Here is a 27,390-nt window from a genome sequence, read left to right on the forward strand (position 1 = left end):
ATGTTTGACCAAATATAGCAGGCTAATTTTCAAGTTGATGATTTTGTGTGGCCCTTGGCAGATAAAAAGATTCCCCATCCCTGCTTTTATAGTGAGGCAGCTGTATGAATAGTATATATCATTTTGGATAATCCTAAAGGGCAGGGATGGAGTCTTAGGCTCATATAGTAACTACTGCCACTGGAAATCACAGCAAACTTAAAATGTATATAAATAAATGCAGCTAGGATTACTATTACTATTTCAAGTGAACTGTCATCAGTACATATTCAGAAAATTTAGAGGTCTTAGCCAACTAGAAACTCAGTATGCATTATTGATATAAGACAATGTGGTATAGTGACCAAAAAGACTTCATGATCATAGAATTCATTAATAGAAATATCAAATTATATATTTAAAAGAAATAGCAAGTTGTATATAGTAGATTTTCAGTTTCATGTGAAATCTTTTTTTTTGTATTTTACTATGTTATGGAAATGCTTGTTTTCTTTCTTTCTTTTTTTGTTTTTTTTGCAAGGTTATGGACTTAAGTGACTTGCCCAAGGTCACACAGCTAAGTGAGTATCAAGTCTGAGGATGAATTTGAACTCAGGACCTCTTGAATCCAGGGCTGGTGCTCGATTATCCATTGTGCCACCTAGCTGCCTTTGCTTATTTTATTTCTTAAACTCAGAATAAAATAAAATTAAAAAGATAAAAATGATGAAAACTCTTCTGCTCTGATCAGGTCATAACAAATTAATATAGTTCTGAGTATCACATTTCAGGAGAGACATAGACAAATCAGAACCTGTCCAAAGGAGTGAGATTAACATAATGAAGGGACTGGACTCAATGTCATACAAAGACTGATGGAAGGAACTGAGGTATTTTTTTTTTCCTGAACAGAAGATTTAGGTTATAGGAAGTGGGGAGATCATAGACTCACTGGAGTTTTGAGCTGGAAGTGACATTGCAGAACATCTAGTCCAAACTTTTTATTTTCTAGACTATGATTTGTTATAATTATTCAGTTGTTTTAGTCATATCCAACTCTTTTATGAACCTATTTGTTTTTTGGCAAAGATACTGGAGTGGTTTAACATTTCCTTCTCTAGCTCATTCTACAGATTGAGAAAACTGAGGCAAACAGGGTTGACTTGCTCAGGGTCACACAGCTAGTAAGTATCTGAGGTAAAATTTGAATTCAGGAAAATGAGTCTTCCTGATTCCAGGCACAGTGTCCACTATTCACTATATCACCTGCTGCCATAGATGATGATACTAATATTCAAATATTTGAATATTACCATGTGGAAGAAAGATTATATTTATCTCACTGACCCTAGAGAGCAGGACCAGAAACAATGACTATAGATCAACAAAGAGATCAAAGTCTAGGAAGAAAATTTGTCCCTTTAAAGGTGGTGGTGATCTCCCTGATACTGGAAGTATTTAAATAGACAGGGGATGATCGTCCATTAGGGAGAATGAAGAGAATTTTTTTTTCCATTAGAAAGGAAGTTTGACAGCAATTACCTTTAATATTCTTCTAATTCAGATTTTATGGATTCCCCTAGTGACAATAAGTGCCCCCAGTCTAAGGGCCAGTATGATACTTACAAGGCTTGGTAATGTGAACATGTCATAGAGAGTGGCAGCATCTCTAGGCTGGTGATGTTCACCCCAGGGAGCAGGACCTTCAGGCGGGCAAACCATGTGTTGGCTTCTTCCAAGGACATGGTGGGGACTTTTGGGAAGATCATATCTGCTGCCTTGAACATCATGACGTCTTGTACCTTGGAGTTGGCTAGCACCTCAGGGTTCTGGGATTGCATCCAAGACATGAGAGAGAAAGAGAAAAAAAACCATACATAGTAAGTCCATGTTTATTTAACCTGAGTCAGATGATAGTATAGCTGTGTTTTGGGGACCTTGGTTAATTGGTCTTAGATGAATGAGGACACACATTGCCTAATGGCTAAGATCTGTGTTAAATTTTGGTTATTTAGATATACTCTGGCCTCAACTTCCCTTTTCAGTCCTCTTTTCCTCTAAACTTCAATCCACATCTTCTGTTCTCATAAGGAATAGAAGCGATACAACCTTAGGGTTGATCCTGCCAGACTTGTGTCTTCACTGATCTCTGAACTGTATTGAGTTCCTTCTTGTCTCTGGACCTCAATCATGCTATAGTCTCCTCAGATCATGCTTTAATCTACACTAGAGTGGAGAATTCTCTCCCTTCCTCTGTGACCATCTAAATCTTTCCTACTTTTGAAGTCCCACTTCATTTATATAGTGGGGCAGTTGGACAGTCAGAAAAAAATCTAGTCTCTGCAACTGATTTGCAAGAAGTAACCTCTGCTCTCTGGGCCAGGGGGATGGTGCTTTAGAGTTTGCAAAATACTTCAAGTAAGGTGTCCTAATAAAAGGCTTCATGCGCTAAGCCTATATATGTACATATATATGTATATATATATATATATATATGTATACATGTATCTCACAATAAGCCTTTAGCAAAGATACTAAGGTATTATTCTATCCATTTGATAGAAGAGGAAATTGAAGTTCAGAATGTTAAATGAATTGACAGTGGTCATATAGTAGATAATCAGAGGGGAGATTTGAACTTAATAAAATATTAATTAAAAAAGAGAGCAGGTGTGGTAAACCTCTGGTTTACTACAGGCATTAAGAAGGAGTAATTAGAACAGAATGTGGTTAACTTTCTCACCCCATTCTGTTAGAAACCATATAGACTAGGGGTCCTTCATCTGAAGTGAAACACTTTCAGTAGAATGGCTTCCTTTGTAATCCTAAGTATTTTATTTTATGTATTTAATAACATTGAAAGAAAGAGTCCATAGGCTTTACCAGATTCCCAAAGTGGTCCAGTACATAAAGATAAATTGAGAACCTCTGGTATAGTGTTTGGGGGTGGTGGTAGAGGAAGAAGACAGAAAGAGGAATGAATAGGATAGGATAGGCAGGTGCCAAGAACCTAAGCCTCTCCCAGTCTTTATGGACCCTGATCTAATAATATAGGACACCAATATAAGATTCTCCTCTATTAATGATTTAATAATGGTTGTTAGAGAGGGAGGGCTTAGATAAATGTTTGTTCATTGTGTGAAGGCCCCCAGAGGGTTGAGTTGCTCCCCTCTCTAAACCTCATAATCTTGCAAGATCGTGTCAATACCCCCATACCCTTGGGGTTCCTCCCTCTTGCTAATTAGAGAGAGAAGAACAAGAGCTCCTCCCAGATCCTCCATTTAATGTGATTGCCAATGCCAGCCACGTTTTTATTTCCCACCTTGTTGCATCCATTAGGGCTTCATCAAACTGTCCTGTGGGTTACCCTTTCCTCTTTCCCTTTTCAGCTTTTTTTCTTTAATTGTCTTCTCCCATCAGAATGTGAGCTCCTGGAGTACAAAGACTGCCTTTTGCCATTTTTTTGTATGTTCAATGTTTAACATAGAACCTGATACATAGTGGGCACATTATAAATAGTGATTGACTGATTGAATAGGAGAAAACAAAAGTAAGTGGGAGAAAGAAATCAGAAAGGCAGAAAAGAGAAAGGTGGGATTCTTGTTCCCTGGAAGGAAAGGGTCACTTGGGGCTTACCTTCAAAATGAAAGTGTTAAAGTCTTCCAGGTAGGAGGAGAGGTGGCTCAATGGATCCTTCCGGGTCCTGATGGCCTCGAGGACAGAACCAACTCTAGAGGGACTATAGATGATGCCACTGTGGATGGTCATTTGGGCTAGGACACTGTCTGAGACGAGGTCCAGGGAATCCAGCTGAAAGTTAGTCATATGTTAGAACAGATGAGAAGAGCAGCTTCTCTTTGAGAATGATAACATTTGTCCTTCATTCCTAAAGAAGATCATGACATCAGGGAGGTGATGACATATGAATTGGATTTGAGTGAAGAGGGGCTGTGCTAAGTTACCAGCCTCACTTTCTCCTCCAGAGCCATCTGGGTCCAGTGGCCAGAAACGAATCAGGGCAACTGGAGATGGTCCTGGATGTGAGGCAATCAGGGTTAAGTGACTTGCCCAAGGTCACACAGCTAGTAAATGTCTGAGGTTGGATTTGCACTCCTGTCCTCCTATCCCTAAGGCTGGTGTTCTATCCACTGCACCATTAGCTGCCCCTTGAGAATGAGTGTGCATGTGTGTATAATTGTGAGTGTATAGAATGAATACTAGAATGAGGGTATGTATAAATGCATGCACAACCAATATATACAGATGTCTGTTATATTGTATCTAGAAATGTGTGGTATTATTGCACACATTCCTTTGTGATTAAATCTGAAGGACTGCTTGTGAGCAGGGTCCTTTTCAACTATTATACCAATAGATCTCTCATACTTTATTTTTACTGATGCTATCATTTTATATATTAACTATTTTTCATGGAATAATTTCATCAAAATTGATATGTGTACTTATTCTACCTTTATTCAAGTCTTTAACCCTGATCTATTCAACTTTTAAAAATTAATCACAGAGACCTATGGTACTCCACTTGGTTTTATATTCAAGTTGCTATTGGGTTAAGCCATTTTTGAACTTACTAAATTATACTATCCCCTAGTCCATAACTCCATCTTTTCCAAAAGGAGAGGCTTGAAAGGCTATCAAACACCTTGTTGAAATGCAGGTTAACCAACTCTGTGACATTCCCCTAATCTGTTAATCTTTTTTGTTTAGTCATTTTAGTCATGTCCAACTCTTTGTGACTTCATTTGGAGTCTGAAGTAGTTTGCCATTTCCTTCTCCAGCTCGTTTTACAGATGAGGAAACTGAGGCAGGTAGGATTAAGTGACTTGTCTAGGGTCAGACTGCAAGTAAGTGTCAGAGATCAGACTTGAACTCCTGATGATGAGTCTTCCTGATTCCAAGCCCAGTGCTTTCTCCACTGTTCCACTTAGCTGCCCTGATCTGCTAATCTAGTAACCTCGTCAAAAAAGAAATTGGGGATAATTTGATCTGACTTATTCTTCATGAACCTGGGGCCTAGTGATCACTGATTCCTTTATAAAGTCTTTACAAAGTCATCCCTTTAATGAATTTTGCCAGAAGTTCCCATAAAATCCCATGTTTACATTTCTTTCCTACAATATTGCATTCTACCTTATGATTACTTTGATTGGTTGAACAGTAGTACACCCTTGAATCCTTGAATGCCTAGGATATCAGAATTCATACTCACCCCCTGGAAATCACCCTTCAGCATAATGAGGTCTTTGTAAGAAGCATAGGAACTGAAGGTGCCAAAGTATTTGTGTAGCCAGAGTTGGTCGGACACAGCATCCTGGGCACAAGCAGAGCCTGCGGGGAGAGAGAAGGTTGGGAGGGTTCCTGGGACTCTGTCCTAGGACAGGAGGTGGTGATAGTACATAGGTACAAATATGTGGGTCAGGGTGATGGATGGATGAATGAGGAAGCCTGGGACCTAGATTCTAGATCTAGAATCTAGAGAGAATCAAGACAGTAAAGGAGCCATATAGATCTGCATGTACCAAGGCACATTTCTCATTCACATTCTGGTACCAGGAGTGGGCTGATTTTTAAAAATCACAGCAGAAACTGTTAACCACAGCAGAAACATTCTTCAGAGCAGATTCTGTCCCTGCAAACGATGCCCATTGCCTACTGCTATGGAAGGCAGAGAAGGGAGAGAACCTCATGACTGGGGCTGAGGGTTTGCGTTAGCTCAAAGGTGAGGGTTTGGAAGGCTATTGAGTCCATTTCTGCCTTAGATCAGAATTACATTAAATCAGAGTTACAGTTCTGGTGACCACATATTAGAAACTCCACATGATAAATTGGACTAGGGGCAAGGGGAATCTCAGGGTTTTATGACTGGCTTGTCCAGTGAATCTCTGACCCTTGCCTTAACGGACCCTCTCCATCCTCCACTCCTGGATACCTGTGTTTTTCTGTTGGGTCATCAGTACTCGCTGCACAAAAGCATAGATATCTGTTGGATGTTCATATGTTCCATTTGCCTTGTGGGTGTCCAGGACTTGGACCCTGGAAAGGACAGGGTTAATAATTCATTCAGGGGCAGAGAGACAATTTTATTGGTTATCCCTTGGACTAGGACTAAGATGCCTCTTTGATTTGCTATTCCTGATGAACTGCCTTTTGGGGTCTCTGAATAGGGAGAAGCCTTTGACAAATTCACTAGTACCATGGTATGAAGGACTGAATGGGCAACTCCTCCCAGAGAAGCTTGCATTTAATAAAAGGAGTTTAACCCCACTAGTCAGTAGTGGTGCACCATGGGGATTGTCTTAGAATAGAACTCTATACATACACTTCCTCTATTAAGAACCCATCAATGCTTTCCAATTGCTTAAAAAGGCATCCTGGTTCAATAGGAGCATTAATTATCTCTGGAGTCAGAAGCCTGGGTTCAAATCCTACTTTTGATACTTATACCTGTGTGACCCTGGGTAACTTAACTTCCCTGGGTCTCAGTTTCCACATCTTTAAAGTGAGGAAGTTTGGAATAGCCAGCATCTGAGGCCCCTTTCCTGACTAGATCTAAATGATCTTGATAAATTTGATAAAATCCAAACTCCTTAATTAGGCATTCAAGGCTCTTTTTATCATGCTATCTCTTTCTCTCTTCATCATTTTTTCCATGCTCTGGCTAGGCTTCTCTCATTCAAATCCTAATTCTTAGCCTTTAAGATGATCCAAGTCCTTCTCCTCCAGGACCCCCCGGAACATGGTGATTTCCCCCTGACCTCCTTCATCCCTATGTTCCTCATTTAGTCCTCAGGACATAAAATCTGATGACATCAGTTATCTTTTCTATGTCTATTTATTTTGTCTGGGCTCATCAAGGCTTACAGGGCAGCTAGGGAGTCACAAGACATGTCAACCGGTAAAGAGCCAAAGTTCTGTGCATCCAGGCCAGTCAAGAAGAGGGCCAGTCTGTCTCCAAACCAGGCAGTGTAGTCCTTTGGGCCAAATGTCAGCATCGATGGGCTCAGGTGGCAAAGGATTTGCCCCAGGATAGTGCGCCCCACTTCAGCATTCGGAAGCTGGGTGAGGTGATGCTGTAGTCAGGAGAGTCCAAAAATACAAGAGTCAACCTGGCCCATGGGTTCAAAGGAGAGGCCTGGAGCTAGAACCCATGGCCCAGAAGAAATAAAGACATAGACACAATCTGGGCAAGACTGGTCTATGATTAGGGCACTGTCCTGGGGCAAGGGTCCAGGGAGTGAGCTGTCTCTTCCCTGTCAGATATATGTCAGTGGGTATAAGAAGGACCCAGAAAAGGATGCTGGAAATAAGTACCTTGATCCCATGGGTCAACACTTGGCCTTGTGGATCAGCACTTACCTCCTGGGCCTCTATGTTGAAAGCATCCAAGAATGATCCAATGTCAGTAGTGTTTAGGGATGCCATGACCTTGCCTGCTCGGACACTGTCTCTCAAGATGTCACTTGTCACTAAGAACCCTGCCACTTGTTCAGGGCTTAGGGTGCTCAGTGCATCCATCTGCAGGAGAGGGCAGGGGTAAAGGATATGGGAAGTACAACTCATGGAGGGAAAACATGTTTAAAACTCTTGGTAAAATCTTTTTTTTCTTGTTCCCCCCCCCCCCACCAAAAGATGCAGCCCTAACCTCCAGCTCATTTTACAGATGAAGAAACTGAGGCAAACAGGGTTTAGTGACTTGTCCAAGGTCATACAACTAGTAAGTGTCTGAGGCAGGATTTGAACTTGTCGAGTCTCCTGACTCCAGGGCTGGTGCTCTATCTACTGTACCACCATGCTGCCCATTTTTGTAAATCATAAGAACTATGGAAATGCTAGTTATTATAATGATTACTATTATTATTTTTAGCTTCCTTGAGCCCTGGAGAAAGGGAATGGATATCTCACCTTTTGCAGGAAGTCTTTTTTTTGTACTCTCTTTTCTCTGAGATCACCTTTCTCTTATTGTATAGACCTTGTAATTTCATTTTTTTTTTGTATGTTGTCTCTCTCAATAGAATGTAAGCTCCTAGGAGCTATATTTTTAACCTTTCTTTGTAGCCCCATTTAGCATGCTCTAATAGATAGTAAGTGTTTACTCAGTGACTGACTTATTTTCAGCTGGATATAGAAATGGGGAAAGTCTAGGGAACAGTCATCAGAATAACCAAAGAATGGCAAAGGAGACCAGTAAGAGTTGGGGTAAAAGATGGTATTGGACAATCTGGTGACTTAATAGTGGCAAGTCTTTGCAGGTAGTCAAAGATCTCTCTGTGCCCAACTGGGCTTATTTTTGTGGAGCAAATAGGAGGGAGTAGGTTCAAACTGAAAAGAAGATTGAGCTAGATATTAGGACTTCCTAGAAGTCAGAATGGAAATGTGGAGATTGAGGAATATTTTCCTGGACAGCTTCTAAAATATGCACATATTGCAACCAGGAGATAGGAGACTGACCCCCATGACCTGCTAAGGGGGTCACTTTGAAGAACATTGGCACTACTTACAGCGTTGAAATCTTGGTACAGCTTGACAAGGTCCTTGTAGGAGGCCAGAGAGCTGAAGGAGCCCAGGTTTGCTTGCAACCATCCAAGACTGCCTTGAGTATTCTCAGAGCATGGAGCACCTGGAAAAGAGCAGGCAGGTTGTATGGAAGCAGCTAGGGTGTGGGCTTCCAATAGGCAGGGTTACTTGTGCCTCTCTCTCCCCTTTAGACCAGGGCCTCCTTAAAGGTAGCTCAAACCAGGAAAGGCTTCACTGCCCAGGTGTGGGCATGGTCAAAGGTGTTATCATGGCCCTGGTGTCTGTTAACTAGGCCCTCAACTCTGGTCCTCAGTTCTCTTTGGAACCAATGAACTAATGTGGGCCTTGGATCACTCAATGCCCTTGCTTTTGAGTAGACAGAAGGGTAGGATCTGGGGGAATCCTCAGAAGTACCACTGAACATCAAGAATGCCAATGGATCTTACCTCTCTGTACTGGGCGAGAGACCAGATAACCTTGGGCAAAGTTGAACACGTCCTGCCGGGTAGTGAGAGACATCTGGGGGAAACTTTGCTCTAAGCCACTCATGCTGTTGGCAGAAGGGAAGAGTCAGGGGTCTGCTTTCTTAGGATTCTCACTCTTTTGCCCTGGTTTGGAGTCCGAAGACCCTGGATTTCAATCCTGCTCTATATACTGTCTGTCCACATACCATGATTGTTCTTGCCTATCATTCACTGTCCCATGTTTCTATCTTCCTGCTTAGCATGGTAGGTCCTAGGGCCATAAAAAATCCTTCAAAAACCTAGGAGTACCAGCTTTGGGTCCTGGGGAATCTATTATAGCTCCTTTCTGCAAATGAAGTCTTGACCATAGCTTCTTTGCGTTGAATGAAGCCCAAAGTCAACTTTTACCTCTCCTTTCCTGATAAATGAAATGCAACAATCCTAAGGGTTATGCGATTTGAAGGGATAGTCAACCCTAGCCTTAGGAACCCTGCTCTAACAGAGGAGTGACTGGCAGGGACAGTATGATTTGAACCTCTGGGGGGGTTCCCTTCTAGCCTGGACTCAGGGATGGGTCAGTCAGTCAGGAGAAAGTTGTCTCTTACTTCAAGCTGGGCCCTGTGGAGATCAGACAAATACCTATTCCCTCTCCCACTATAGAATAGAAGACCTAAACTGTACAACTCCTTCATTTTACAGATAAAGAAACTGTGGTCCACAGAGGTTAAATGACTTGCTAAAGGTCAGCCAGTGAGCAAATATTATATCTATACAAGGAGAAGTCTTAGAGGCGGGGATCACTTACACAATTTGGAAAATGCCACAAGGCATGTTTTGGGGGAGGCCAGTAAGGGCCTCAGCAGTGATGCTAGGAAGCCAAAGGCCAAGCTTGTATCTGAACCAGTCTTTGTACTCCTGGGGGCTGAGTCGAGTGAGGCGGGAACGCACTTTGTGGAAGATGGTGGCAAACATGGCATCTCGGACAGGCACGTTGGTCAGAGCTGAGATCCCCTGCTGTAAAACCAAAGGGAGCCTGGAGCAACAGGACATCACATACTTGGGCTTTTCAGGTTCCCACCCTCCTGGGATTCTGGGCCCATGGTGGGGGGAGAGTGGGGATAATTTTCCCATGTCATATTTTCAGGCCTTGATTATATTCAATTCAAAGAGTAATTCATTTCTCTATAAATATGAGTATTATTAATAATAATAATAATTCATATTTGTACAGCATTTTAAATGTTGCAAACTACACACGTTATCTCAATTGATCCTCATCACATCTCTGAGAGGTAGTTATTATAAGAATCCTATTTTATAAATGAGGAGACAAAGGCTGAAAGAAGTTAGGCCACTTGCCCAAGGTCATATAACTAGTGTCTAAGGTAGGATTCAAATTCAGCTCCTCCTGACTTTAAGTCAAATTCACTGTGCATAGTACCACTTAGGTACCTTCCTTATAGGTACAAGTCTTCTCTTCCCAACCCTCCCCTCCCCTCCTTTTCCCCTCCTTTCCCCTCTCTTCTTCTCTTTTCTTCCTCCTCCTCCTTTTTTCTTACTCTCTTTTCCTCCTCCTCCTCCTCCCTCCTCTCTCTCTCTCTCTCTCTCTCTCTCTCTCTCTCTCTCTCTCCATCCCCCTCTCACCCTCACCCCTCACCTTCCCTCCCTGCCTTCCTCCTTCTCTCCCTCCACTCCTCTCCATTTCTCTTTCTCCCCCTCTCTTCTTCCCTCCTCTCTCTCGCCCCATCCCTCCTTCCCTAACCTTTTTTCTCTCTCTCCCTCCCTTCTCTCTCACTCCCTCCCATTCTCCTTTCCTCTCTCCCTCTCTCCTTTCTCCTCCCTCTCTCCCTCATCTCTCTTTCCCTCTATTTCTCTCTTTCCCCCTTCCCTCTCTCTCTTTCTCCCTAGAATTGGCATCAGAGTACAATTCTCATCCTTCTCTTGCCCCCTCTCAGTTGTGTCCACCACCCACTCAGAACCTTCAAATGTTTCCATTTCTTCTGAATTTTGGCTCCAGCATAGACGGGTATAGGGAAGATTGGTTACATTTGAACTATATAAAGGCTTTTTAGGTACAGGGACAGGGACATTTTTATCTTTGTATTCCCAATGCTTGGCACAGGGTCTGGAATACAATGGGCGCTTCATAAATGCCTCTTGACTGATCTGTTTGGGAGCCCTGCCTGAGGGCAGTAACCAAGCCTGGGCAGAAGGTATGATAAGAATGGGAACCTCTATTGGGAGGGTATGTGGTTCCTTTTCTGCTTCTGATTTCTTTGTGTACCTTGGAAATAGCCCAGTGTCTGCCTAGAAGTCCCCCAATCTGTTTGCCACTATATTTAGCACCTCTGTCCTAGTTGCCTGAATCTTTGGTTACCTGTTGGGCCATGGAGACAAATTCTGTGACAAAGGCAATCATGCTGGACATAGTTCTGCTCTCTAGTGTCGATAGGAGGGTGCCCACAAAGCCAATGTCTTCTAGGATGCCAGGGCCGAAAAATACATGGGCCAGCTGTGTTGATGTGAGATTTTCCTGGATGTCGAACTGGCAAAGAAATATAATTACTGTACCTTAGATTACTCCATTCCTCCCCTCTCTCTTATATCAGTCATCTCTCTTAGCTCTAAACCATCCCTTGGATGAGCATTATCCCCATTGACAAAAGAATAGATGGAGACCCAAAGAAATCTGATGAGTTGCTTAAGATCCCCCAGTGAGGAAGAGGCAGAAATGAACTCAGAACCCAGGGAATCACTTAGTGTAGACACAAGTATCTCTAAAGAGATATTTTCATGGGGAAAGGAGGAGCCAGGAAAAAAAAAACCTACTTTACTTCTTACTGACTGATAGAACACATGAAAAGAGACATTTGAAGGACCTTAAACCTTCCCCAGGAAGATGACTTGTTAAACTATAGTGAGTTGCCTAGCGGGGGGAGAATTCAAATCAGACACTATGCATAAGATCATAATCTTAGACCTGGAAGGGACCTGGGAGGCCACTCAATCCAATCCCCTTATTTTAAAAATTGTGGAAACTGTGTTCCAAAGAAGTTACTTGTCAAATGATCAAACCCTTGCTGTGTCAAAAGTGAGATTTGAATTCATACTCTGATTTGGAATTCTCCCCCCCCCCCATGCCTTTCTAAATCCCAACTATTCCTAAAGATCTGTTAAATAGCTTGTCTCACTCTCTCCAAGGAGCACTCTATAATTTGCCATTCTACAAAGCTGTTCTCCTTCAGATGACATTTTTAATCAGAAACACTCATTAGACACCTATTGTATACAGCCTTCTATTCATTTCTATACTGCATGCATGAGTCCCATAGTCCCTGTGTTGTTGCTGCCTAGGCAAAGTCTGAATTCTCTCCTTCTCCTGACTATAGCATGGGCCCACACAGGTGACTCAAGAAGCCCTTGATGGAGAATTGACTATTCATTCATTCATTCATTATTTACTTATTTATTTATTCACTTTTTTATTTATTCATTTGCTCATTTATTTATTTATTTATTTATTCATTCATTCATCCATTCATTCATTTATTTATTTACTTTTAGGTTTTTGCAAGGCAAACAAGGTTAAGCAGCTTGCCCAAGACCACACAGCTAGGTAATTATTAAGTGTCTGAGGTCAGATTTGAACTCAGGTACTCCTGACTCCAGGGCCAGTGCTCTATTCACTGCACCACCTAGCTGCCCCTGAGTTGACTATTTACTGCAGCAAGAATGCTTTTTCAACAAGTGATGGGGTACCAGGACTCACGCCATTGAAGTCATCCTTCAGTTTCATGAAATCTCTATACTCAGTATCAGATACAAATGGCCCAAAGTTCTTCCATAGCCAGTCTTGACTCCTCATTGTGGCTTCTATGCTTCCATCACAGGCCGAACCTGTGGGAATAGGAGATATTTCTGAACCAAAACTTCAGGAAATTTTATTAAGACCAGGTACACTCAGTGTTTTCCTATCCAGGGCTGCTATGGAATACTTTGGATAAATACTTTGGATAAAACTTCCCCTTGTTCTCCTTCTTCTATGGATCCCTTGGTTTACCTGTAGTGTTTGCCTGCATTCCAAGAAAAGCCACCAAGGACTGGGCCACACCTTGTCTGTTCTCAGGTGCCATGGAGGAGTAGGCAGCCCCAAGAGATGCCACGCTGAGGAAAGAACAAATGACATTGGGACAAGTTCACTGTTTCATAGAACCCTAGTCATCTGGCCCTTCCCATGTTCAGCAGAATCTCAGAATCATAGCATGAGAGCTAGAAGAGATCTCAGAGATGACCTGTTTGACCTCCTGATTTATTGGGGGTTTTTTTAGGGTTTTTTTTTTTTTGCAAGGCAATGGGGTTAAGTGGCTTGCCCAAGGCCACACGGCTAGGTAATTATTAAGTGTCTGAGATCAGATTTGAACTCCAGGGCCAGTGCTTTATCCACTGCGCCACCTAGCTGCCCCCAACCTCCTGATTTAAAGATGAGTAAACTCAGACCTAGAGAAGGAAATGATCTGCTCAAGGTCATGAAGTGAGTTACTGAAGGAGCCAGGGCTCCTGATTCCCACTAAAGACTGCTCCTTTTTACCTCCAGAATATCCTTACAGTTGACATCTTTGAGCAGCCCCAGCACAAAGAAAACCTTCTATTTACAATCTATGTGACCTTGACCATGCCTAAGAACAATATAATATGGGTTTCATTCTTAGTAAAGAAGATTCCTATGATCCTTTTCCTACATATATTTCTTGAGTTCTCATGCCTTAAATGTCTTGTCTCCAAATATTTACCTGTTGAAATCCTTCTCTTCCTTCAAGAATTAGCTCAGGTACCATCTCCTCTAAGACTCCTTTGTTGAGCTTTCTCCTCAAGTTGAAAGTAATCTCTATTTCCTCAGAGTTTTTTCCAAGTACTTTAGAATCTCTCTTTTGCTCTTAACACACTCTACTCTGTTTATATTTATCTTCCATTTCAGTACCTGACCATGTCCTCTGCCCAGAATGCACTCCCTCCACATTTCTGTCTTATAGAACACCCTTTCATCCCCACTTCTTTCAAGGTTCAGCTCAAGCCATATTCTCTATCTGAAGCTTTTTCTGATTCTTCCTGCCTATTATGAACTATTATGGCTCATTTGTTTTTATTCTTTTTTTAAATTTTTCTTCTGTATATGCTTATTGGGCAGCTACATGTTACAGTGGATTAAGTGGTGGGCCTATCTCAGTTTCCTCATCTGTAAAATGAGCTGGAGAAAGAAATGGCAAACCAGTTTACTATCTTTACCAAAAAGAATCCCAAATGGGTCACAAAAAGTTGGACACGACTGAAAGAACTGAACATCAACAAAATATGCTTATTTTTATGAATATTTCCTCCCTAAGAATACTTGCTTGGTGATACAGGGGATAGAGCACTAGCACCAGTCAGGAGGAATTGAATTAAAGTCTAATCTGAGACCCTTGATCCTTACTAGCTGTCTGACCTTAGGCAAGTCACTTAACCCTGATTGCCTAGCATCCAGGACCATCTCCAATTGTCCTGATTCAAATCTAGTCCCTGGAGGCTCTGGAGGAGAAAATGAGGCTGGTCACTTAGCACAGTACCCCCTCACTCAAATCCAATTCATGTGCTTGTTATGGCATCACCTCCTTGATGTCATAATCTTCTGCAAGAATGAAGATGAAGAAACATCAACACATGCTCCTTGAAAGTAGGGAGTTGTTTCAATTTTTTTTTATGTTTGCATGAACAATCAGTCAATCAATCAATCAATCAATAAACATTTATTTATACTAAGCTATGAACAGTGCCTGGCCAAGAATAGGCACTATAAAACTACTTGTTGATTGATAGGAGATTATAAACTTTTTGAGAACAGAAACTCTGCTATTTTTAATTTTTTTTCACACCAATGCCTAGCATAGAACCTGGCACACTTTGAACATTTAACAAACTCTGGCTGAACTGATCAGGAAAAAGGTCAACTCTTGTCACTGATCTTTCCTCCCTCCAAAGTCCCCCCCCCCATCCCCCAGCTTGCTTTGACCTAGGATTCCTTTGATGTCCACTTACAAAGCTTGGAAGCTGTCACATCCAGAGACATGGGACAAAAGGAGCTGGGCATCTTCAGCACCCAGACTGGGAAGGAGAGGCAGGAGCTTGGTTGAGAGGAAAAGGGTCCAGTCCTCTGGTCTCCAGCTTAAGAATTCTCCTTGAATCTGGCCCACCAGTTGCTTGAGCATCTTCCTTCTGACCACTACATTTCGGATGGCTCCAGATGACTGATGAGAAGAGCATGGGAGGGGGTGGATAATTGGAATGGGAGAGAGAACCCCATCTTGATCTGAGAATCAAAACCCTTTTGGGGGGTTGGGGCTGCTTTTCCCCATCCTCATATCAGTAATACACCAGAAGGAATTAGTTCATCAGGTCGATTTTCCCAGTAATATCTTCATTCAGGAATGTGAGTTTAGATAGAGTTTGGGGTGGGGGAGAAGGGCAATTTTGGAATCTCAGATATGACCTTTGGAGGATATGGTTGGCTGCCCTACTACAGAGATGACCCAAGCAATGGGTGAGGGGGAAGGATTGGGTCACTAGAAGGCTTCAGGAATTTTAGGACAAGGATGAATGGTAGAGAAAAGGGAAACAGGTTAAACCTGCAAGGGAGCCCTGAATCTTGCAACCAACCACTCCTCTCCAGTTGCTGGCAATCTCAGGGCCAGATGGAGGTCTTACAAACTGAAGTTCCATGGTGAGTTGGCTCAGGAACTGATCCACAGCTTCTGTAGGCATGCTCTGGAGCCTGGCAAGGACCAGATCCATGTCTTTTTCAAGGCTGATGATGCCAGACTGTATGGCAAATGAGGCCAACTGGATGGGAGTCATTTTGTCCAGCAAAGACAGCTACAGAAGATGTAGGGACAAAGTGAGATGGAGGCTCTTTGTAGTTAAGATCTTGAGCTTGAGAACTGAGGGGACTTTTCTGAAGAGTCTGCAGCCTATGTCTACTCTGTTCTAAGTTTTGCATTATTGGTAGGGGGATTGGAAATAAATAGTCTGTCTCAGGCCATCTGCTTTCCTGATATCCCCTTGGACCTGAAAACAGTGTGAATACAGAAACTGAAGACTCTAATATGAATGCATAACAAAGATAACCAGAAGGAAAAACCCAATAAAAAGACTGAGGATTATAAGGGATCAATCTGGAAAGGACTTTAGAAATCATCTCATCCAACCCCCTCATTTTATAGTTAAGGAAACTGAGGCTTGGGGAGATTAAGTAACTTGTTCAAGTTTTTGTGGTTATTTTCTAGAATCGAAAAGGAATCTTGTTTTGTTTATCTATTTTTTTATTTTTATTTACCTAATTTTCTATTCTATTCTGCCCTCTTTGGAGCAATAATAACAATAGCAGCTGTCCCAGAAGTCCCAGCACTCTGAACCTGCCATAATCAGATAATTTAGGCCAAACCTCAGAGGTAAAGAAATATGAAAAAGAGGAGAGATTTAAGTTGACCTCAGCATCTGAAAGAATGTAATGGAATAGTTTCTGGGGATCCTGAGAAGAAAAGGAAGGACAGCCCATCCTCCAACTGAATTCATGTCCAATCCACCTGAGCAGACATCATTCACTCACCCCTTGGAGTTTCTCATTCCAAAGGAGCAGGTCCTGATAGTCAGCAAAGACACTGAAGTTCCCCAGGTACGTGTCCAGCCAAACTTTAGAATTGGGTATGTCATGTCCACAGGGTGTTCCTTAAGAGGTATAGATCTGTGATGGGGGCTTTGTCCTAGTTGCAATCATTCTAGGTTCCTGGAATTCTCTCCTCTTTGGGTATACCCTGCCCATCCTCTGGCTACCTCATTGCTCATGAATGCCTCCCTTCAGGGGCAAGGGTTAGAAACCTAGTCTTCTGGGGAAGGACTGCTGAGGTCCTTTCTAAGATGTTGTGGTCCAAATGGGATAGAGTAGCTAATGGTTCTGGGATTTGCATACTTCATTTTTACAGCCACAAGTGAGCTGGTGTAAATGTGGACAGAGAATTGTATTAACCCCTTCTTAGTCAAATAAAACTTTTATTCATCTATAAATTGTTCTTAATCACAGTCCTAGGGTGACTCCTTATTATTAACTTCAACATGACCCTTAAACCTAGACCCAAATTGATTCCAATCCTAATTTCAAACTGACCTGCATTCTAGTCTCTGACTGAGCCTGAATCTTAGCTCCAGACTAATCCCTAACCCTAATTTTAGCTAGAGCCCCAACATCATGTCCAGCTTTAGCACAGTTTTGGATTCAAGAATACCCCCCCCCAATCCCAACATCCATCTCTTGAATATATATCCTTGGTTACAGAGCAGGATGAATGACTCAATGTGGCTCAAACATAACAAAAGAGACAACATCTATAAAGGATGAGGCAATGACATGGGTATTGTGGTAATAGTCACATACCTGACTGAGCTTTGGCTGTGAGGAAGGCTTTGCAGAATCCAAATACACTGGGGGCATTGGGGGCAGGGATGAGCTGGTAGATATTATTGAATCCTTTCAATCTGAGGGGGAGGAGGAGAGTATGAAAATGAAAAATCACAGAAATGAGGGTGTTATAGATATGGACAAGTGGAATTCCATCTAGTTCAACACCACTGTTTCACAGATGGAGTAACTGAAGCCCACATTATTGAAATGACTTGCTTCAGGCATCCAATCAATCAATCAATATTTATTTTAAACATCTATTATGGGGGGCAGGTAGTTAGCGCAGTGGATAGAGCACTGACCTTGGAGTCAGGAGGACCTGAGTTCAAATCTGAACTCAGACACTTAATAATTACCTGGCTGTGTGACCACTTAACCCCATTGTCTTACCAAAAACAAAAAAAAAAAAAAACAACAAAGTCTAACTACGTATGAAGACCCTTAAACCATTTTTCACATGAAAACCAAGTAAGGATTTTGTTCATAATGGCTTTTGTCCTCTAGAGTTTAGACAAGGAACAAGAAATCCTATTCCCTACCTTAACTAGGAAAAATGTTTAGTATGTTGACTGTAAATAGTACTAACTGCTAACTGCAAGCTCTTTGAGACCAGGAACAGGTTCTAGGATTTTAGGATGATAGATTTAGAGTTACAAAGAACCCAGAGATTATCTAGTTCAAACTACTTTACAAACTTTACAAACTACTTTTACAGACTAAGTGACTTATCTAAGGAACACAACTAGTAAGTCCCCGTGCCAGCATTATATATTTTTGTTTCTTCCCCAATGCTTGATACAATTCTCAGTGTGTTAAAACAGTACTGAATGAATGAATGCATTGAGCGGGGCAATTCATTCTTCTGGTCTGCGCTGAAATCTACTTGTGGCCATTTTGTTTTTGGAAATTTTGTTTTCTGATGTATGGAACAAACAGGAGTTGCAGTAGCTAATGAGGCTCTTGGAAAACATTTAAAGGGATATTTCTGTCCTGTTTTTGTTTGAGGTTGGCCCATTCCTTGGGGCCTCTGTCCCTCCCTGGCAGTAAATGAGGCCCAGGGGAAGGAAAAAAATCCCTTTTCTCTCTGGGTGTCAAGAGACCATTTAACAGGTTCCAGATAGAGGGCACAGACTTGGGTAATCGAGTAACCAAATCAGCACTGCAGGTCCCCAAGTTCTGTTTCCTCCAGTCACCTATGTGAATTTCCTTGGAGACCCATAGAACTGAAAGGACCCTACTTCAGAAGTCAACTTTGCACCTTCCAGACACCCAGGAAGCCCCTGTGCTATGTCTCTGGCAGGTAGGCAACTGAATTGTGTCTGGAGATTTTCAGAGATAGTGCCTGAAATAAAGCCCATTTCGCTCATGAACTTCACTAATTATCAGGAAATTTTCCTTTTGGTTGTGTCTCTTTGTGACTCCCATCCACTGTTCCTAGTTCTTCTGAGGCTTGGTAGAACATTCCTATTCTATCTTCCACACAAAAACCCTTAAGATGATTGGGGAAGGTAATATCAGGTGTCCTTTGAAGTCTTGGATTTTCCAGCTAATCTTCTTTGATGTTTTCAACCAATCTTTATCTAGTGCATATTCAATCTCTTTACTAATCTGGTCATCCTTTCTGAAATGTGACAGATCTGATCAGACAGAGGGCAGTGTGGAACAGTGGAAGTCTTACTACCCTGGAAGCTAGGGGACCCAAGTGAAGTCACTTCCCCACTTGTTCTTGGTTTTTTTCATTTCTAAGGGGAAGGGGTGTGTGTGTGTGTGTGTGTGTGTGTGTCACATTCAGTACTAAAACTATGATTTTAAAGTCTCCACATAGTCTCTGTCTAATTCTGGACTGTAGTATGTTAATTCCTTGAGGGCAGGGATTGTCATCTGTCTAGTGTGTAGTAAGTGTTAAACAAATGTGGATTGAATGAATTGAATTAGTCACTTCCCTTGCTCTGGACACTAAACTTCTTTGCTATTTATCATTCTGAAATCAGGATCTGATTGAGTCAGTTCCTTTTGAGGGAGGGGTAACCAACTACTCTTGGAGTGAGATATATATCTAGGAGAATCGTGGAGGAAAGCCCTGGGGAAGTGGAAAGGCCTGAGTTTGGAGGCAAGGAGTACTAAATTCAAATCTCATCTCAGATACCTACTGATTGAATATAGAAGAAAAAAATTAATCTCTTGCAGTTTTCTTATCTGCAAATGAGGGGTTTGGACTAGATGACCTCTCAGGTCCCTTCTAGCCCTAAATCTTTGTTCCTATGATGCGTCATCATGCTCCTTTTCCCTAGGAAAAAGGCCCTGAACAATCTGTCCAGTGATTTTGTTTCCTGAATATAGGGACAGCTATATAGAGGTCAGCTAATGTTCCCAGCCTACCTCAGGACTTACATGTTCTGGTAAGCATCACATGAGATGGTCTGGGGAATCTGGGCAACAAAGGTCTCATTCACTGCCTGCAGTACATTCTGGAGGCCATTCTGGAACCAGTAGGCAAAGTCTGTGCTCTGGAACTTGGGAAAGTGGAGAGATAGGTGCTGGAAGGCCAGGCTGAGCAGGAGGTCTTTGTGGACGCTGCCTTGGAGCTGTGCCTGCAAGACCAATATTGGTTTATTCGAGCTTTCTTGCCTCGACTGGGGCCCAGGGCTTCACAAGTCCTAGGTTTGCCCAGTCTTGACTCCCTAACTGCATCAGAGAGGCTCCCAATTATTTTTCACTTCCTTATTCTTGCAGTAATAGCCACCATCCCTACAACCAAATCAGACTTTATAACTCTCATAGAACAACTTCCTAGAATAGCTATGCAAATTAACATGCAAATAATCTCAAAGACCCTTGTTAAACATTCCTTCCAGAGAATACCCATGAAGCTTCCTCCCTAACCCTGCCCAGCACTAAGGCTAGATGATCTGAGAACCAATACTCACCTGGGCCAGGGTATTGAGGCTGTTAAAAAATTGTGCCAGGTCCAAGGTTGTATTAATCTGGCCTATGACTTTCAGAATGGTAGATTCATCAGCAAATGCTCCCGTCTGCATCATGACCTGGGCCAGTTGGCCTGCAGATAGCTCAGTCAGGGCTGAAAACTACCAATAGAAAATACCGTGTGGTCAGATATGTGCTATGAAACTCCCTCATCAACAGAAGTGAGGTAAATTCATTAGGATAATAGCTCAATTAGGGAGTAGAAATCATGACAATATATCCTATGATGCCTCCAGCTGAAATGATCTTCAGATTACTGGTTATCCTTCCATTTTGAATGATTATTTGGACAAACATTTCCAGTGCTTAGAGGTTTACCATATACTTTTCTTACAACAACCCTAGGAATATTATTAATCCTGTCTTATAGTTGAGGAAAAATGAAATTCTGAAATATAAAGTAACTGGTCCAGGGTACCATGGGAGATGGAATTTGAACCCAGATATCCAGGGAGTTAGTGTGTCATTCTTTCCACTCTGCAATGTGTCCTCTGTAGTTTAGACATCATCTGGTATTTTGATTTGCCTAATCTTTTGGATTATATATCATAATGTCTTTATCTACCCATATGTCTCCACTATTGGCATGAATAATTAGGAGGTAATGCATTTCTTTCTTCTCTCCTCTCTCCCTCTTGGTTTTTGGAGCTGATACTTTGGATGGGAAGAATTGTGAATGCATGTGGTTGGCAAGCCCAGTAGTGACTGACACTCTCCCCAACTTTTGTCACTTCTTTCTTTCCCGGTGTACACATCGAAGGGTGCAATCATAAGAGGAAGGTAAGGAGGGTAGGGCTGGGGTACCCACCCCATTGAAATTTGGGTTGAGGTTTGAGAATTCTTCCATGGTGGCAAAAGTCCGGAAACGCCGGTAATTGTGGGTGATCCAGAGGTTGCTGGTGGCATCAGCAGAGCAAGTTGTACCTATGAAGAGGAGCCTGTGGGTCAATTCACTAATGTTACCCATCCCATCTGACTAAAAGCTGGCATGACTGGATCTCCCACAGAATGATCATTGACTTCAGGCCAGATCATTGATCTGTGGCCCCAGGCTGTGCTTCTGCCTCAGTTCTAGCTTGATTCTATTCCCCAGTCACAGACTCAAATCTGTCCCTGACTCCAGATACAGCTCTGATCCAACTCTGTATCTGCTATCCATCCAACTGATCCCTAATTACTAATTCCATGTATCACTCTAAAAATCCCAGTTCATTGATCTCCCAGGAGACTGAGTAAGTTCAGTGGGCTCTAGGACAGAGAACCTTGTGTCTGAAGAAGGGCCTCCAAGTAGCTTTGGATCCATCTATGAATTAATCTTCTTTGCTCATCTGTTAAATGGTCAAAAACACCATCTAGAGCAGCCACCCTGCATCATGGGGATAATAGCAATAGCAATGATCATTTATGATATACTTTCTTCACAATAGCCCTGACCAATAGATAGTTCAAATGTTATTGCTTTCCATCTTATAGAGGGAAAAATTGAGGCTCAGAGACATTATATCTCTTAAAACACACACAGCTAGGAGGTATCAGGGCTAGGATTTAAACCCAGATCTCCTGATTCCAAACCCAATGGTTTTTTCTACTGTTGTTGCCTTCCCACAACTGGTGGAATTGAGACTTAGCAGAGAGAACTGAGGAAGAGAAAGAAAAGAGGTGAAAGATTTTCAGATCTCGAGTAGAATAATTCTGGACCACTAGATTGACCCAAACCTGAGTTCTCAGGTCCTGGACAGGAGCCATTGGGATTGATATGATATGCTAAGAGAAGCTGGGCTGAGTCAGCCAGAGGTCAGCAGTTCCATCAAACATGACCCTAGAATAAGGTCCTGGGTGAAGTCAAGGATTAGGAGCTTACAAATTCTGTTGGGCTTGGCAGTCAATGTCCTGGGGAATCGACAGCAGGAGCCTGCTATTGAGACCAGGCAGGAAGAGAGGCATCAGATGACCAAACCAGAAGTCATAGTCCTGGGCTGTGAAGGTCTGGAATGGGAGCAGCTGGAAGATGGACTCGAGGGTGAGGGTCCGGATGCGAGTATCTGGCAGAATGGTGATGCCCCTCTGGAGGGTCATAATAGAAAGCAGTCTATTTTACAGAGAGGTAAACTGAAGTTCGAAGACAAGTGACCTCCTCAAAGTCACACAATTGACCAATGATCAAAGCTGGGGCTAGGACTCTCAAACTAGTGTTCTCCACCGCATCCTTATTACAGACAAGGAGAGGAAAACCATTTGATAGGCTTTGAGACCTAAGACAATGCCTCTCAAGGCCTCAATTTCCTTACATGTAAATAAAACTAGATGCCCTCTAAGGGCTTTTCTAGTGAAAACACCAAATAAACCCAGAGATAGTTTGAAAAGTCAAAAAAATAGAAAACCAGGTTGTCTTTAGGAGTGATACCTAGAATGTGAGATTGGTCCATCAATTAAAAAACTTACTGAGAGTCTGCACCTTATCAGGCTCTGTCATTGATGGTGTATTGTACAACATTATATAATGATAAATATGATTAGGGGAATATTTTGACTTAAGGAAAAAAAGAATAAGAAAGGTATTCCTAAAGGCACAAACCAGGACCAGATCTTTTATAAAAGAAAGACAACATTGTGGAAAGATCAAAGTGCTGTCCAGGTGTGAGAACTGAGCACATAAAACAGGATTCATTCATCACCCTTGCAGGGATGGGGTGACAGGAGCTTTACTGGGAGCTCAGAAAGAGAAAGCAAAAGCTTCTAGATGGACTGAGGAAGGGATTCATTGAGGGGGAAAGGGGAACTGATGAGAAAATAGGCAAGGCTGGTCTCCAACAATAAAGCAGTTAGCTTTTTGGAGATAGAGCCAAGGGAGATGGGTCTGTCCTTCAAGAGGAGGACACTTACCAGCTGGGCCACAACATTGAACCTGGCCAGGAATTCAACCATGTCCTTGAAGGGTCGTTGCTCCATCTCTGACAGAATTCTGATGGCTAAACGCTCGTTCCTTATTGCACCCACTACTAACATCATCTCCCCAAGCTGCTGGGCTGAGAGCCTATCCAGGACTTCATACTATGAATGATGAGGAGAGAAGGAAAATTGATACTTTCTTGTATCCACTGGATGCTGTGTTACTGTCATATCCTCAGTCTAATGTGCCACCATTCCCATTCCCCATTTGACATTCTCATTGGACAAATGAAGAAACTGTGGCACAGAGAATCTATCTCACTGGTCAGTTTCTTTACTGTCTTCTGCACAAACTAGATTCATTCCTTCCTTTTTTTCCTTTTTCAAAGTTTGTTGTTGTTTTTTAAAGAAAAAATCATTTTCTCTGCCTTTTTTTCTTCCTCCCATTGGAGAAAAGAAAAAATAAAAACGAAATCCTTGTAAAAACATGCAAAGGCAAATCAAACAAATTCCTTCATTTGACCATCTATTGATCTACACCTGGAGTCCATTGCCTCTTTGTTCATTCCTCTGCCTGGAATGCTCTACCTCCATTCTTTCTCTATATCCAAGCCTTTCCTGTCCTTCAAGGATTAGCACTAATCCTGTCTCCTCTAGGAGACCTCCCTTAACTCCTTCAATGCTACCCCATTCCCAGATTTCTTCCCTTCTTTCAATTCCTGAGCACCCACTCAATTATCTTATATTTCAGGTCAGAATCTTGGTCTTCTTTCAAATATTCCCCAAGGGCTATCTCCTTCATTGAAACTTTTCTATGATCCAGTTGTTCATGCTCTCAAAATATCTTCTATTTACTTATCTAAATACACATTGAGTCCCCAAGTAGACAGTAGTCTCCTAAATTGGGTATGCCAGGGCATTGGTTAAAGGTCTTTCTTGGTCTCATTTGCTGGTTCATCATCCAAGTCATGACTAGTAAGTGGGGGCATTCCTTAACCTTATAGGTTCCCTTCTCTTCTCTTTCTCTTTCTACATTCTCTCTTAGTGACTTCATCATCTCCCATGGGTCTAATTTTTTTTTTGAAGACGACCTCCAGAATTATATATAGGTCCTGGTTTCTCCCCTGAGCTTCAATCTCGTTACCAATAGACTATTGGATATTTCAAAATTGATGTCCCAGAGATATCTCACACTTAACACAACCAAAAAGATCCTAAGATCTCTTTCAAAAATTCCTGTTTCTGTCAAAGGTACCACTTTTCTTTCAGTCTTCCAAGTCCATAACCATAGTCTTGACCTCTTCACCTCACCCTCCCTCAACCCACAGATTAAATCAATGTACAAATCTTGCTGTTTCTACTTCTGTCATATCTCTGCAGGCAGACTTCTTCCTTACTCACACTACCATCACAATAGTTTGTTTTTATTGTCTAGTTATTTTCTGTCATAACTGGCTTTTAGTGACCACTTTGATGTTTTCTTGGCAAAGATCCTGGAGTTGATTTGCCATTTTCTTCTTCAGTTCGTTTTACCAATGAGGAAACTGAGACAAACAGAGTCACCTAGACTAAGGCTACACCCAGGTCCTTCTGGCTCCAGGACCAGTGCTCTATCCACTGTACCACTTAGCTGCCATTAGGATAGCAATTTTTGATTAAATTATTGATCTCCCTGCCTCCAATCTCACCATCTTTCACATTACTGCCAAATATTTTTCCTTAAATATAGATCTATGTCACTCCCCTACTCGGTTAAGTTCAGTGACTTCCTATTGCCTCTGGAATCAAATAAACTCTTCTGTTTAATTTTTAAGCCCTTACCAATCTGTTCCCAAAGATCATCCCAGGCTTAATTGTCCATTATTTCCCCTCTTGTACTCTATGATCTAGCTACACTGGCCCTCTGTCTTCCCATCCTCTTGCCTTTTCACTGGCTGTCCTTACCTTCTCATCAACACCCTCTTTTCCTTTAATATGTAGTTGAAACTCTGATCAACCAATTGACAAGTATTTATTAAGCACTTGCTGTTTGCCAGACCCTGTTCTAGGCAAAAAGGGCTAGAAATGCTGGTAAAATGTTTACCATCTCTATGGAAAAAATTCATTCATGGCACACTTTTAAGTTTAATCTGAATTATTAATACTTTCTTCATCACTCTCTTAAGCCTAGATAATCAACAAAACCATAAATCAAGACCTGATTTCTAGTGATAGCCTGTTTCCAAGGTGTCAATGTTCACACTAGAAACTTAACATTTGACTATCCCCAGTTGATTTGAACACAACACTGGATACAGTTTAAAGAAAAAAAGAAATAATTTCTACTCACAGTTTAAATTCTAATGTTGGAAACAAAAAGTACACACACACACACACACACACACACACAAGATGTTTATCTTTCCTATGAAGATTTTTCCAACTCCTTTAACTGCTAGCACCCTCCCTCTTGAGCTTGTAGCTAATTTTATATTTGACTAATCATATCTAACTACTTTGTTCTTATTCTCTTTATATTTATTTTGTGTATACTGGTATATGTTCTTGTTGTCTCTCCTATTAAATATGAGAGTAGAGATTATTGCAATATTTATATTTGTATTGCCAGTGCTTGGCAAGAGTAGGCACTAGATGATACTGGAATTAATTAGAAGTAAAAGTGGATTGACTGACTAAGAAAGTTGTCCAAGGGAATTTGTGCAAAAACACAGATTCAAGTCCATCATATGTTTGTTTGGTCTTAAATGAAGGTTTCTTGAAACCAGTGTTTTCTCAAGGGTCAAGGATTGGGAAAGGAGATAGGGAGAGAAATCTATGACTTAGCAAAGGCTGCTTGAAAAGTCCTTCTGTCCTTGACCCTTGATCTTCCAGAGAATCTAGCCTGTTCTGAGCCCTGTGGGTCCCTGTACCTTGAGGACTGCAGGTTCCATACCTACCCCATTAAATGCTGAGTAGAAAGTAAGGAGTTCCGTGTAATTGGCAAAACTTAGGAATTGGCCAAAGAGCTGAAGATAATTCTGGCTGTTGTTATAGGCTCCAGGGAACACAGAACCTGGCCCACCAGGAAACAAGAGGAAAGAATGGTCAGGATCAGGGAGGGTCCTGCTAATATCAAGGTACCCTTATTTCCCTATTATCTAGGGGTTATATTCCTAACTATACATTATCCAGTCCTCCAGATCAATGACTTTAGGGGAAATACTTAACTGTCAATTATCCTTTTATTTTTGGTTGTTATTTTTGCAAGGGGTTAAGTGACTTGCCCAAGGTCACACAGCTAAATATTAAGTGTTGGAAGTCATATTTGAACTCGGGTTCTCCTGACTCCAGGGCTGGTGCTCTATCCACTGCACAATCTAGCTGCCCCCTACTGTCAATTATTGTAAAGGCAATAAGAGTCATTAATAATGATTGTCCATATTTCTACAACATTTTTCAATTTCTAATCTGCTTACATTGCAATAACCCATAAAATAACCTTATTTTTGGTCAGTATTTGAAATTTCCAGCATGGGGACTGCCTCTATCTGTAAAAGTTAGCAACTTATTTGTAACTTATGCCCTTTTATTTTATTTTTTTTCTTTGAGAATGATTCTTCCTAATTTGTCCAGGCTGGAAGTATTGTGGTCACTCATAGGGCTCACCTTGCTGCTGATCAGCAAGGAAATTTTAACCTGCTCTGATTTTGATTTGGGTGGATTCATCTTTCCTTTGGCAGTCTATAGTCCCCCACCTCCTATATTGGAATATGGCACCTGATTGGCTTTAATAACTCAGAATTCCTGAATTCAAATTATCCACTAGCTTCAGTCTCTCCCAGGAGCAGGGAGCACAAGTATGTACCACCACAACTGACCATAATTTATAGTCTTAGAGAAGGACTTGTTCTCCCTGAGAGTTTAAGTGACTTGCCCAGGGTCATTCCTTCTCTATTAGGAGTCCTTGAGCCTAGGTCTTCCTCTCTATTCACAACATCACACAATCTCTAAAAAATTTTTACAATAAAATTTGCTGATATATATATATATATATATATATATATAAATTAA

The 27,390-nt window shown here is 41.7% G+C and overlaps 1 protein-coding gene across 3 annotated transcripts in view; it reads right to left on the minus strand.

The window, feature by feature from the left end:
* Window positions 1-27,390, minus strand: part of LOC141495590 (uncharacterized) — a 106,115-nt gene that overhangs the window by 52,907 nt on the left and 25,818 nt on the right. For all 3 annotated transcript variants that reach the window (XM_074197097.1, XM_074197096.1, XM_074197098.1), the window contains exons 29-51: window positions 26,277-26,392; window positions 23,335-23,502; window positions 22,313-22,515; window positions 21,714-21,817; window positions 21,260-21,375; window positions 20,394-20,552; window positions 19,858-20,057; window positions 17,440-17,540; window positions 16,618-16,736; window positions 15,717-15,884; window positions 15,051-15,259; window positions 13,039-13,142; window positions 12,748-12,875; window positions 11,356-11,523; window positions 9,784-9,992; window positions 8,961-9,064; window positions 8,499-8,617; window positions 7,357-7,515; window positions 6,862-7,070; window positions 5,930-6,033; window positions 5,210-5,328; window positions 3,616-3,789; window positions 1,606-1,808 (exon numbers count right to left, since the gene is read on the minus strand). In XM_074197097.1, the coding sequence (XP_074053198.1) occupies window positions 1,606-1,808; window positions 3,616-3,789; window positions 5,210-5,328; window positions 5,930-6,033; window positions 6,862-7,070; window positions 7,357-7,515; window positions 8,499-8,617; window positions 8,961-9,064; window positions 9,784-9,992; window positions 11,356-11,523; window positions 12,748-12,875; window positions 13,039-13,142; window positions 15,051-15,259; window positions 15,717-15,884; window positions 16,618-16,736; window positions 17,440-17,540; window positions 19,858-20,057; window positions 20,394-20,552; window positions 21,260-21,375; window positions 21,714-21,817; window positions 22,313-22,515; window positions 23,335-23,502; window positions 26,277-26,392 (3,463 nt within the window). The remainder of the gene's footprint in view (window positions 1-1,605; window positions 1,809-3,615; window positions 3,790-5,209; window positions 5,329-5,929; window positions 6,034-6,861; window positions 7,071-7,356; window positions 7,516-8,498; window positions 8,618-8,960; window positions 9,065-9,783; window positions 9,993-11,355; window positions 11,524-12,747; window positions 12,876-13,038; window positions 13,143-15,050; window positions 15,260-15,716; window positions 15,885-16,617; window positions 16,737-17,439; window positions 17,541-19,857; window positions 20,058-20,393; window positions 20,553-21,259; window positions 21,376-21,713; window positions 21,818-22,312; window positions 22,516-23,334; window positions 23,503-26,276; window positions 26,393-27,390) is intronic.

This window comes from Macrotis lagotis, chromosome 8, assembly GCF_037893015.1.
Source record: "Macrotis lagotis isolate mMagLag1 chromosome 8, bilby.v1.9.chrom.fasta, whole genome shotgun sequence".
NCBI lineage: Eukaryota > Metazoa > Chordata > Mammalia > Peramelemorphia > Peramelidae > Macrotis > Macrotis lagotis.